Source organism: Lagopus leucura, unplaced genomic scaffold (genome assembly GCF_019238085.1).
Source record: "Lagopus leucura isolate 7727_CA_CO unplaced genomic scaffold, USGS_WTPT01 Super-Scaffold_100035, whole genome shotgun sequence".
NCBI lineage: Eukaryota > Metazoa > Chordata > Aves > Galliformes > Phasianidae > Lagopus > Lagopus leucura.
Genome location: NW_024962284.1, coordinates 351,376 through 363,859, shown reverse-complemented (window position 1 = coordinate 363,859; position 12,484 = coordinate 351,376). Strand labels below are relative to the sequence as shown.

At 41.2% G+C, this 12,484-nt stretch overlaps 2 protein-coding genes across 3 annotated transcripts; both read left to right on the top strand.

Moving 5' to 3' along the window:
• Window positions 1-732: 732 nt before the first annotated feature.
• LOC122186272 (olfactory receptor 5AS1-like) lies at window positions 733-6,472 on the top strand. Of its 2 annotated transcripts, none has more exons than XM_042882771.1 (2): window positions 733-2,760; window positions 2,880-6,472. In XM_042882771.1, exon 2 carries the CDS (start codon window positions 4,987-4,989, stop codon window positions 5,932-5,934), a length of 948 nt encoding a protein of 315 aa, XP_042738705.1. In that variant the 5' UTR covers window positions 733-2,760; window positions 2,880-4,986; the 3' UTR covers window positions 5,935-6,472. The 2 variants fall into 2 exon arrangements, with proteins under 2 accessions (XP_042738705.1, XP_042738706.1); XM_042882772.1 differs by having other exon boundaries at window positions 733-4,646; window positions 4,769-6,472.
• Window positions 6,473-8,984: 2,512 nt separating this feature from the next.
• LOC122186229 (olfactory receptor-like protein COR6) lies at window positions 8,985-9,923 on the top strand. The gene has a single exon (XM_042882714.1). It carries the CDS (start codon window positions 8,985-8,987, stop codon window positions 9,921-9,923), a length of 939 nt encoding a protein of 312 aa, XP_042738648.1.
• Window positions 9,924-12,484: the final 2,561 nt, after the last annotated feature.

Below are 12,484 nucleotides of genomic sequence, written 5' to 3'. Positions count from 1 at the left end.
GTGGCAAAAATGGTTGAGAACCTAGCATCTTTTTTTTTTTTTCTCCATTATATTAAGCATGTGATTTTTTTTGATTTTTTTTTTTTTTTGGGGGGGGGGGGAGGGGGGAGGAGGAGGAGGAGGGGGGTGAAAGAAATGACTTTCCCTTTCACTTTCCCATTCCCTTTCCTTTCCCTATATTTAAGTGGTTCAGATGTACTGTTGAAAGCCTTTGTCAGTGGTGCACATTTGGGTTCCAGTTCTGAGTTATAACATTCATGGTGCAATGGTGAATTACAGGTCTGCTGGAGTGGTGTAATGGGCTGTATATCTGCATGGGGATTGCCAAAGTGCCCAAAAGGTACAGACCTGTCCTGAAATCAGTGGCACTGGCTATTTCAAAGTCCATCTCCATGCTTTTTATTTTTATTTGTTTATTATTATTGTTGGTATTTGTCCATTTGGATGGTGCTGCCCCAGGGCTTGCTTTATTTGCACATGAGGCATGTGCCATTGTGTTCCCAAAGGAATGAAAGAATGGATCCAGTCCTGGTACACCTCCTAGTGCAGAAACTCCCAGCAGCAGGGATGAGGAATGTGGATAACTGAGGAAGTGCATCAGGCCACAAACTGTAGCATCTGATGCACGGACTCAGATGTGAATGATCCAAATCGTCTATTACAAGTTCTCACATCACTTCTATACCTTCACAAGTTTTCTTTTTCTAGCTTTCCCATCCACCCCTACAACTTTCCCATCCACCTTTACATGGCAACAGAGTGTTCTACAAAACACTCTTCAACCGTTCACACAGGCACTTGTCCAATCAGAGCCGTGAGACGTTCCTTCTTCTTCTAGAAGTGTCCTTGGTTCTCATGCTGTTTATCTTGCTCCACAGCTTCTGCTCTGAACAGTTTTTCTTGTATTCCCACAACAGACTCTTCTTGGAAAGGCAGAAATTGCCTTGAAAATTTTGTGTGTGTACTTACAAATATGTATAAAATTACATAATTGTATAATATACTTAAAGATAACTTGAAGACTACCTTTAGAGCCTCTAGCAAAATTCAGCAGTTTCCAAAACTCTACTTTAAGATTTTCCTGAAGTCAACTTTAAGATTTAGTGGCTAGCACACTTTAAGTCTTATCTAAAGCTGACTTGAAGACAAAGTCCTCAAGTCAACATTAAGACTTTCCTTGTCTCCAGGAGATTTAATCATTTCCTATGATCAAATCTAAGATTTTAGTCTCCAGTAGATTTAGAGAGTTTCTTCAAAATGACTGTAAGACTCTAAACCATCCTGAGATTCCCTTTCAACACGGCAGTGGGCAATGGGCAAGACCAGCCCAAATATAGGAAGACAATTTGCCATGCTTTTTGAGCCATACTCAGCTTATTCAGTAGTTTGGGCTGAAACACCACTAGCAGCAAAATCTCAGATATATAATGCCAAACACTGCAGTACACAAGACTCTGAAGGTTATAGAAAGCTCTACACAGGTTCCTCAAATTGCACATGGAGGAGCCTGGGGTGAGCATAAACAGGCAGGGACAATTGCCTTCAGGTATTTCACCTTATTCATCTTTTTCAGCTCTGATGAAAGCAGGGAGAAGGAGATGATTGTCTCCCTCTACTTCGCTCTTGTGAAGCCCCATCTGGAACACTGCATTCAGACCTGTGGCCACAGCTCAAGAAAGATGGAAAATGAGTATAGATGAGCAGAGCAGAGTCTTTGGAAATTTTTGTGGATGTAATTTTTTAATATCTTTTTCAGCTCTGATTAAGGTTCTTTGTGGAGTCCCACAGAAGAATGTTTAGGGATATTATTACTATTTTAAGATTTGGCCTCGCTGAAAATTGTAACCAACAAACTAATCACGGGAAGAACAGCCTACAAAAACATGGCTTCAGTTGCTTCTTGTGCTTTCATCAGAAACAAAGGCATTTTTTGCTTCCCCTCATGCTCACGTAGCTTTCACAGATTTTCTGCAATAAAGCTCCATCAGTGACTTGCTCCCTTGCAGAGGAAGGAAGGTTACAACTCCACTGGTATGTACCATTTATCAGTTATTTCTCTCTTTATGATAGGAAAAACGCAACATGTAACATTCACAGAATGATTTCCTGTTCTGCTGCAGATAATCTCTCTGCCCTCCACTTCTGAGATGGTGAGTAACAACCCTGCTTCAGTCTGCTGTTTTTTTTTCATCAAGACCCAATATTTCACATGCACATGCTCTTTCCTAAACATGTCCACGTTCATGTGTTACCCTTCTCCCTTTGTGTCTATTATCTCACAGTTTGCAGTCCCGTTTCTGTCTTTGTTCAGTTCTCTCCTGTTGTAAGAGGAGGATTTTTTGATCGTTACAAAGCAGGGCTCAAATGACTTAGATTTGGGTATTTCCATGGGCTGCATTAAGTGATTTGTGGGAAAAGGTGATGTTTTCAGTTGTGTCGTAAGTTGTGGTTGTTTGTTTTTTCATTTTTAAAATTGCAACCCCCTTTCCAACCTAAAAGCTCATGGAGAACAACATTAATGTGGATACTCTGCAGCTCATAAAGGAAAAGGCTATGAAATTTGCTGCTAAAAGCAAACCCATACCCTTTGAAGTTCTATTTCCAGCAGCTGCAGAGAGCACAGCTGTCCTTTGTCCATGAGGTAATCCAGCAGAAGAGGCAGCAGGGACCACGTCCCTGGTGTCGCATCGGTGCTGCATTAAAACCTTGCCATGGCTACAAGCCCAGCTGGCTGCGAGATGGTCCTCACACCCTCCCCAGGTAGGTCTGACTTTGGCAAGAAGGGACAACAGAGGAAATATCAGCATTTAACTGTAATGGTGCTTCACTCACTGGTGGCTGGTTGATTTAGCTGCTGCAATAATGTGACCTCTTGCCAGGTCTTATTATCACTGAGGTTCCTTCCAGTCCAGTTCCAGTCCAGTTTTGCAGGGAGAGTAGATGACCTTTCCATCATTTCTGTTGAAGTGACATGCCATCTCCGAAGGATAGCAAAAAACAAAGTAAGTTATGCTTGACTTCCAGTCTGTTGAGGCACAGGTGAAAGATGAGAAAGGGAGAGGCAGCAAGGAAAGTAATTTAGCAACTCATTTGTTTTCTGTATCTATGAGAACATTTGTTTCTGAAGTGCATCTGTCTTAAAAGATTTGACTTGTTGTGAATGGCAAATAAAAGCTTCTCACTGATGCAGTGTAGCTGGGATTAAGAGAACCTCTCCAACAGACAATGTGGTTCCCTGACCCCACTGGTTTCATAACATCTATCTAATAGTAGTGGCAACAAACTCTTTTTCAGTTCCAGGTGAAGGCTGCCTGGCTTGTTTAAGGGGTTATAGCCTGTGCTTGGTAAGAGCAAGGATGCTGCCTACCTAGATTCCTGCTTGGGGAAATAGCTTCTGCCTCTAGCATTTATGCTGGCATTTCTTCATTGCCACAGTGTGTGGAGGTTAAATTTGGGCAAGACTTGCTGCTCCTTCCAAGAAACTGCTGAGCTTTTGCTTTACCTGTTGGCTGCAGTGATTCCACTGGAATTCTGCAGAATCATGTAGGGTCAGTGAGAGCTTGAAAGTGTCTGTGTCAGTGAGTTTAGCAAGCTTCACCTAAAAATCCACAGTCACTTTTCATCAGGGATGTAAACCATGGGCTTAGGCACTCTAGGTCCTTAGAAAGGGAGAGAAGAGGCAAGTGCAGAAGATACATCAGATCCTAGAGGAGATGTCTCCTGTTTCAGAAGTGACCCTTCAACATGTCCTCTTCCCACCTACAGCAGAAGGGTCTTTGAAGAGGTGATTCAGCTTACTCAGATTTGCTTCTCCAAAAGTGTGGTAATGGATGTGTGCTGCTCACCCAGTCTATATTTGTTGCACTAAAAAAAGAGAAACGATTGTAAATGATGTCCACCTTAAAAATGGACTTGAGAGGACTCAGATTGGCACTTAGGCTACTAAACAGGGCTGCAAATTCTTCCAGCTGCAAGGTCTGGTTAAGCAACGGGGAAAGGAAGCTGTGTTTTTGTGTATGTCCAAATTCAGCCTAATTTGTTGCCTCATTTATTTTCTGTATCTATATAAAAAATTTATTTTTGAATTGCATTTGGTTACTCATCCTGAAGGGCTCCTAGTGTTTTCTTGCTGACTTGTTTTCTTTGGGGTTATTTGGACCAAATGTTGACATTTCAGTTTCACTGTGTTTTTGGTCTACACAGCATTGGAATCTGCCGTCATTTTGGTGAGTTCTGCCTGCATGTCTCTTTGTGGATCTCCTATTGTAAGTAGAAATATGAACGAAAATTTATCCTTTCTCAAGTTCATGTTGAAAGGAGTAAAAGTTGCTTTTGGAAGTTTAAGTTAAATGCATTTGGAGGAATGTGTTCTGCGGCACACATTTGAAAGCAATTTAAATTAAAAGTGTATATCTTGAACAAAAAACAATTACATGGTCATTAATTCTAAAAAGTTTCACTGTGGAAAATATTCAATCTACAGTTTCATCATTTAATTTCAATTCTAAAAGTGAGCTGACTGACAGAAGAGTCTTCCCCCATCTCTCACGTCATGTAAAGCATTTATAAGGAAGGAAAAGATGTGGAGTAACGTGCAATAGAATGTCAAAACAGAATCCCCTGTCCGATCCCCATGCTTCACTAAGGTGTGTATCTCCTGCTTATTTTGCATGAAATGATGTTTTCTCTCAGCTATGCAACACATAAAACTCTAATTGACCTTTGCTTCAAATATTTTAAAATGTTTAAAAGAACCAATTTTACATAGGTTCATTCTCGGCTTCTCTCGAATGGAGAACTTCTCATGGAATTAGCGTTGCAGAAATTCCTGTTCCATGTCCTTATCAACTGTTACGTCTAACTATGCACTATGTCACTGCTTGCTCCTTTTGATATTGTGTGTAAAATAATTGTGCTACCACAATGTCTCTTGAGCAACGAACTGATAGACAGTGCTGAGCTGGGGGGGCAAGATGAAGGCAGGAAATGCTTGAAGAAAACCACACTGCTGTGACTGAGTTCGTTCTCTTGGGTTTCACTCACCGTTGGGAGGTGAAGTTACCTTTGTTTGGGCTCTTCCTGCTCATCTATGTCACCACGCTGGGGGGCAACGCTGGCATCATCATACTCGTTCGGCTCAATGCCTGTCTTCACACCCCCATGTACTATTTCCTGAGCAATTTATCTTTCTTAGACCTCAGCTATGCCTCCACCATTGCTCCCAAGCTGCTGGTGAATCTCGTAGCGCAGCGCACCAACATTTCCTTCTTTGGTTGTGCTACGCAGATGTTTCTCTTTGCTGCTCTGGCTGATGCTGAGTGCTTCCTTTTGGCTGTGATGGCCTATGACCGCTACGTGGCCATCTGTCAGCCTTTTCTCTACTCCGTTGCCATGTCACGCTGGGCCTGCGCCTCCATGGTAGCTGGGGCTTATCTCAGCGGGGGCCTGACCTCGCTGGTGCACACGTCTTTCACGTTCACCCTGTCCTTCTGTGGCTCCAACACCATCAACCACTTCTTCTGCGACATTCCCCCACTGCTGGAGCTCTCCTGCTCAAGCACCACGGTCAACGAAGTGCTTCTCATCACCTTGTGCGGTTTCATACAAACCAGCTCCTTCCTGGTCATCGTCATCTCCTACGCCTGTATCCTTGGCACCATCCTCCAGCTCCATACAGCAGAGGGCAGGCACAAGGCCGTCTCCACCTGCATCTCTCACCTCATGGCTGTTGGATTCTTCTATGGCTCCCTCCTCTTCATGTACTTACGGCCCAGCTCCAGCTACTCATTGGACACCGACAAGCTGATTGCTTTGTTTTACACTGTCATCCTTCCCATGCTGAACCCCGTGATTTACAGCTTGAGGAACAAGGAGGTGAGGGAAGCCTTAAGAAGGTCACTAGAGAGAAAAGTGTTTTCTCAGTCATTTACTTAGCAGGAAAAACTACATGTAAGTGCTGATAGGGTAGCTCTGGCTCATCGCTGCGCAGTCATTAAATCTGTCTAACTCCTGTTCCTGTTTTTCCTATCATCTCCATCTTAACTGGTTTCCACAGTTGTATTTTGTTGTTGCTGGAAATAAAAAAGGGGTTATGTAGTGAGTATTTTCCTAAGGCAGAAACCTAAAATAAGGCTAATTTTTATTTCAAGAACCTATCTGTCTGCTCTTTCACCAAAGGGAATCACTCCAAGATATGGGCATCTACAGTTTTACATTTCTTACATTTAGCGAGGTTACCTTCAACCTCCATATTTCATAGATGAATCCTCTGTCATGCATTTAAGAACTTACAGTTGGTTGTTAAAAATAGAGCAATTGTATTCTGGATTAAGCAGCTCACCTGTACTTTTTGTAGAGGTATTTTGTAACACCTATTCAGAGGCATGACTGTGATCCGTCTTTTCTGGAAAGTGAGTTATGTCTACTTTTGACTGCAGATGTTTAAACTGAATAAAGTAATTGAAAACTTTCAGATGATGGTTTTCCTTCTCTGATGGAGTGAATAACTTTTTTTCCAGCATCTGGAAAGTAAAACTTCTTTTGTTGCTTGTGACTGAGAACGTACTAAAACATTTTCAAAATGTCTTTAGCTCTAATGCACAATAAAAATGTTCAATTTTTTAATGATTCTTCAATATCTTTGATTATAAGTTCCTTATGATAATCAGCAGACACTTGTAGGATTTTATCAAGGTTCAAAGCCACACTGTAAGTGTCTGTGTCAGGACTCACAGTGCTTTACTAAGCATTAATTGCCCTGATCAGGCTCACCTGAAACCCCCACCCCCACATTCAGGAGCTTTTATTTAAGCCCAAGTCTGGGGTGTTGCTTTTATTCACCTTTTGATGTATGTTAGAGGAGCCCTAGTTTTTGCTTAGCCCACAGAACATCTTGATCCAGATCTCAGCCCATGGGCTGAATTTCTCATTTGACTCCAGCCGTGCCTTGACCCTCTGAATGTACCTGGCGATCACCAGACTTGATCCTAGCCCTTACCTGTGAGCTGACTTCTGGTCTTGGACTTGGACCTGTCTTATCACAATGGCACTGCCTGGTGTTCAATGGTAGGTTGTATATTTGTGTTGTTAAATAGAACGCCCTTAACTTGTTCATGGAGCTATGTTGTTGGAATGTCACCAGCTATCTATATTTGCTCAGTATCTTCAGTGATGTTCCCCAGATTGCACTGTGATAAAGTCAAAAGTCGCAATATGTTCATGGCACAGCACAGCAATATCCAGCAACAGGCAGGTTAGATGTTAGGGGAAAATTTTTAGAGGGTGGTGAGGTCCTGGCACATTCTGCATGGAGAGGTTGTGGATTCCCCCATCCCTGGATTCCTGGTTGTGAATCCCCAACCCAAGTCTAGACTGGATGGGGCCATGGGCAGCTTGATATGGTGGGGGGCAATAAGTCCACAGCAGGGGCTGGGACTAGATGGACTTTAAGGTCCCTTCCAACGCAAACTTTCTGTGGTTCTATGATTCTGTGATCTCATCAAAGAGAAATTTGATCTCATCTGAGGAGCTGTTGCAAAGACCAAATCAAGACAGAAACCAAAGAGAGATTTGGATGATTGGACTGCTGCCATTTTGCTGTGTTCTTACAAAAATTGATGTTATCTAGATTGGTTCCCATTACTAAGACTAATGAACAGTAAAAGATTATCTTCATTTGATCATACATGGTTTCCACATGTACCAATCACTTATGGCATGAATTAGGTCAACTTAATGTCTTTACAAACATCACCTTTAAGAATCAGAAATACTACAAATCTTCTCAGGATGGCATTGTGATGTAATTAGCTTCCATCTCTCAGGGGACATAAAGTGCAGTATAATTGCCATGCTACTGTGGCCTGGCTGTCCAATATACAATTGCTTAAGACTTTTTCTGAGTGTATGAACACAGCGCTGCAGCAAAGTGCCTGCCTCTTTGGAATAAAAATTAAAAATCAGAGGAAATTGGCAAGGCATAGATGAGCTGCATGATTCTTGTTACTTCATGTAAAAATCAGTCCTTATTGAAGTTTGCCTTGGAAAGTAAGTATTTGCTGCTGAAAGTTGCATGTTGTTTGATTCTGCAGAACTACTGTAACTATGCCTGAATCAAATCTTAGTTACAACAGTATGTCTGTATTATGTGGGCTAAGACAGCATAAAAGAAAATAAAGAGGTTTGTCTCATCTTAATTTTTTTAGAAAGATTTTTGTCCGTAAGTGTGGACCTCTGCTGGGCTTTTTTTTTTTTTTTTTTTTTTTTTTTGATTGTTTGGTTTCCAGCTTGGATTGCAAGGAACAAGCGCAGGATAAGCACAGGTACTGAATACTGAAAAGCATGTTTGCACTAAGATTTAGGGTTGAGATCACATATCTTATGTTGGAGCTCTGTAGGTAACTATTTTAGGCTTAATGCCCTTAGATTCTCACCCTCAGATATGTGTCTTAGGAGCAAGCATGGAATAGATATGATGCATGCCACCCTACCGGTGCCTTTTACTTCTCTATGCTAAATTTAAGAAGCCTGGAAACATTTGTATACAAATAAAACTTGGTTGCCATTCACAGAGTGAGCTTTATATTGATTTGATAGCAACTAAAATTATATCTGGTGTAGGTTCTTCTGTTGTCAATAAAAACACGTCTTCACCCAAGAACACAGTTCATTCAATGTCACTGCTCACTGCAGAGAAAGGGAGTCTATGCAACTGTCTCCTACTAGGCACCAAGATTTTAGATAGCTTGTTTGGATGGAATAAATGAATGGGTTAATTAGATTTCATTATCTAGGTAGTGATATTTCTCATAGTGAAATGTGTTTTGGGAACTTTGGGAACTGTTTTTCTCAAGTCACTATGTGCTTGTTGACAATCAGTATGAGCACTGCATGTTTCCTTAGCCCATTAATTTTTTAAGCTCTAACAAACCTTTCATCATCATTCTTATTTTTCTGGATGGCAGACAGCACACCAGTGAAACCCAATGGCTTCAGGAAACTCCACATCACCAACCACGTTCATTCTGTCTGGATTGACAGACAATCCAAGGCTGCAGATGCCTCTCTTCATGGTGTTTTTAGCCATCTACACCACCACTTTACTAACAAATCTGGGTCTCATTACATTAATCAACATAGATCTCCAGCTTCAAACACCAATGTATTTTTTCCTTCAAAATCTGTCTTTCACAGATGCTGTTTATTCTACAGTCATTACTCCCAAAATGTTGGCTACATTTTTAGAAGAGACAAAAGCAATTTCATACAGAGGTTGCATTCTGCAGTATTTTAGCTTTGTTTTGTTGACAATCTCAGAGTGCCTGCTGCTAGCTGTGATGGCATATGACCGGTATGTGGCCATCTGTAAACCTCTGCTTTATACTGTCATCATGACCAAGGCGGTCTGCTGGAGGCTGGTGAAAGGTTTGTACTTCTTGGCCCTCCTGAACTCTCTGGTGCACACCAGTGGCTTGCTAAAACTATCCTTTTGCTCTTCAAATATGGTAAACCATTTCTTTTGTGATAACAGCCCTCTCTTCCAGATTTCTTCTTCCAGTACCACTCTCAGTGAGCTGCTGGTTTTCATTTTTGGCAGCTTGTTTGTGATGAGCAGCATCATTTGCATCCTCATCTCATATATTTTCATTATTCTGACTGTGGTGAGGATCCGCTCCAGGAAGAGCAAGTACAAGGCCTTTTCCACCTGTACCTCTCACCTGATGGCTGTCTCTTTGTTCCACGGAACAATCGTCTTTATGTATTTCCGACCAGTCAACAACTTCTCTCTGGACAAGGACAAAATTGCATCGTTGTTCTACACTGTGGTGATCCCTATGCTGAACCCTTTCATCTACATCTGGAGGAACAAGGAGGTAAAAGATGCTCTACACAGGGCCATAGCCACCAGTGTTTTGTTTCACTGACTTTCTGGCAATCCAGAGAGATTCCAACTTGAGGTTTATGGGATGATTCTTCACAAATAATTTGAAATTAGAAACCACTTAAACACATATTCACTTTAAATTTCCATTGGCTTTACATGTTAAATATGTTTTATTATACTTGAGCACTATTTTGAAGAGAGTATTTCCTGGTCTGAAATTTATTGTATGTGGGGCAGCATTCATTTTCCTGAACTTGTGTCAAAATACAATTTCAGTGTAAGTTGAAAGAGAGTTTGCAGAATGTTACCAAGATTTATGTGACTCCTGAAATTGAATTCATGCTGCGATCAGGGATGAGCTATAGAAACAACTGATTATTACAAAAACAAACGAAGTATGTGTTTTGTGTTTTTCATTCTTAAAAAGTTGTCTGATTGTTTATCCCTAAAATCAAAAAACATGAATGGTTCAATTTGCAGTCACGATGGGAGAAAAGTAAATGCAAAGAGAGGTATCTCATCCCTACATAGGGCTGCCTTGAAGATGAACGAGTAGCATCATCTATCATGAAATGAACAATTCTCAACATCAGACCATGCTTCCCTTCAGGCAAAATTTGAGGCTTTATTTTCTCTTTAAAGCTTTGGATTGACTATATCCTTAAACAGGTAGAAGAGTCTGAGTCCACCTCTCTACTAGTGTAGCAAGTAAGAATTTTCTGCTACCAGTTCCCTACTCTGTCCAAGGAAGGTCTTTGTAGAGATACTCTTATTGATGCATCCACTTTCATGCTCACTGCAACACAAGTGAAGTCAGTCTCTCCCCTTTGCACATCTCTAGTGTGGAGAGAACTGGAGGCACTCAGATCTTAAACAAGAAGCTCAGTGTAGCATCATAGAGATAAGTACATATTCAAAAACCTACTTGCCTGTAAATAGAGATGAGAAGTGGAGACCTCAGGCTTGAGATATAGAGTAAAACAAGGAAAGGAAGAAAGTGGATTCACATGGATTTTATGTTAATGTGTTTCTGCTGTAATGTCTGTGCGCTCACAATGCCAGATAATCAGTGCTAGAGGCATGCTGAAGGTACAATCATGCCCTTTGTTGTGACAGCTCGCAGAACAAAAATATTTGGAATAGGACATGAAGGTGACTATATATCACCAATGCATAGGATCTCAGTGGATATCCAATGCATAGGGTACTCACTGGACACTCATGGCCATTGCTCATAAATGAGCTGTCTCAGTGTCAAAGTGGCTTTGACTTTATTGTGTATTTACATCCCATGTAATGAGACTCTCAGTCACTCGATAATGACAGAAGCATTTGTAAACATCACTTGCTTTTCTTGTGGGACAATTCAACAGAGAGCAATTATTCTACAACAAAAGCATGTTTTTAAATAGGAATATTAATTGGTACTAGCCAGTTGTTCTGGGTATCTGGATGGAAAAATATAAATGCACATTTATTTCCACCTTACCACTTTCTTCATCTGAGAGGGGGATTTTCTAATGGCACATTGGACTGCTTCCCATTGTCAAGCAGGAAGGCTTTAGAGCAGTAAGTATAACTTGCAGGTGACCATGGAATGAACTAAGTGTAGCTTCCACTGTTTGCTGTTTTTTCTTTCATTTATGGGATGAACCTTGCTGGGCAATCTAGGAATGATATAGATCATCAGGTGTGAGCCACAACTGTACACTCCAGAGCTTTGCCCTGGACTGGCTGTGAGCAGTGTGGAGCTCTGCTCAATGCCTACAAAAGGGGTGAAGTTCATCATCCATGAGCAGCACTGCATCCATCACTTGACAGAGTGAAGCGCAGTCTTCCGGATTACAGGTGACAAAGCTCTCTGCTTGATGCCGTGCTGAGGATTTCTTGGCACATTTCTTGTAAGATCAGGAATATTCATGTCTGGTAGCTGAAAAGTAACAGAAAATAGTGGGGAGGGATTTATTTGTTTCATTTTTATCTTGTCCAGTTCCACCATGCTACCAAATAATGTAGTGTAATAACACATTTGTTACATAGCCATCTTAAACGTCCTTGTAACAGTGATGTGGATAATAGTAGGCAGCATGGTGGTCAATCTGAACATTTTTATTAACGTGGTAAGAGGTATGCAGTGTTTTGAGTACTTGATTTCACAGTAAATGCAGATAACAGGAGTTAGTTACCTTTCTGCAGCTTTTTGGTGGCTTGTTTGAAGGTCTGCAATAGTTTAGTTATGATGGCATTGTGGGAATCAAATGTTGTTTCTGCATTAGAATTGGATAATATTATTTTTATTTCATGATCTCCGCTATCCTAGTTCTTTCTGGGAGTCCTTCCACTTAACTTGGGCAAGATCTCTGATAAGTTTACATCACTTATCCTCTAGACGAACCTTCCCAGGAACGCACACTCTGTGTATAGATGTATAGATGTATATTTTGTCATACACACCGCAAGAATATCCTGCACGAGAGCAAACCAGAGAACAAGTGATGGCCTGCCCGAGGAAGCGCCTGAAGAGACATTGGGAAGGCCTGCATCATCCCCCAGAGCTCTTTGTTTAACGATGATGACTTTAAAGAAAATCACCATATCAAT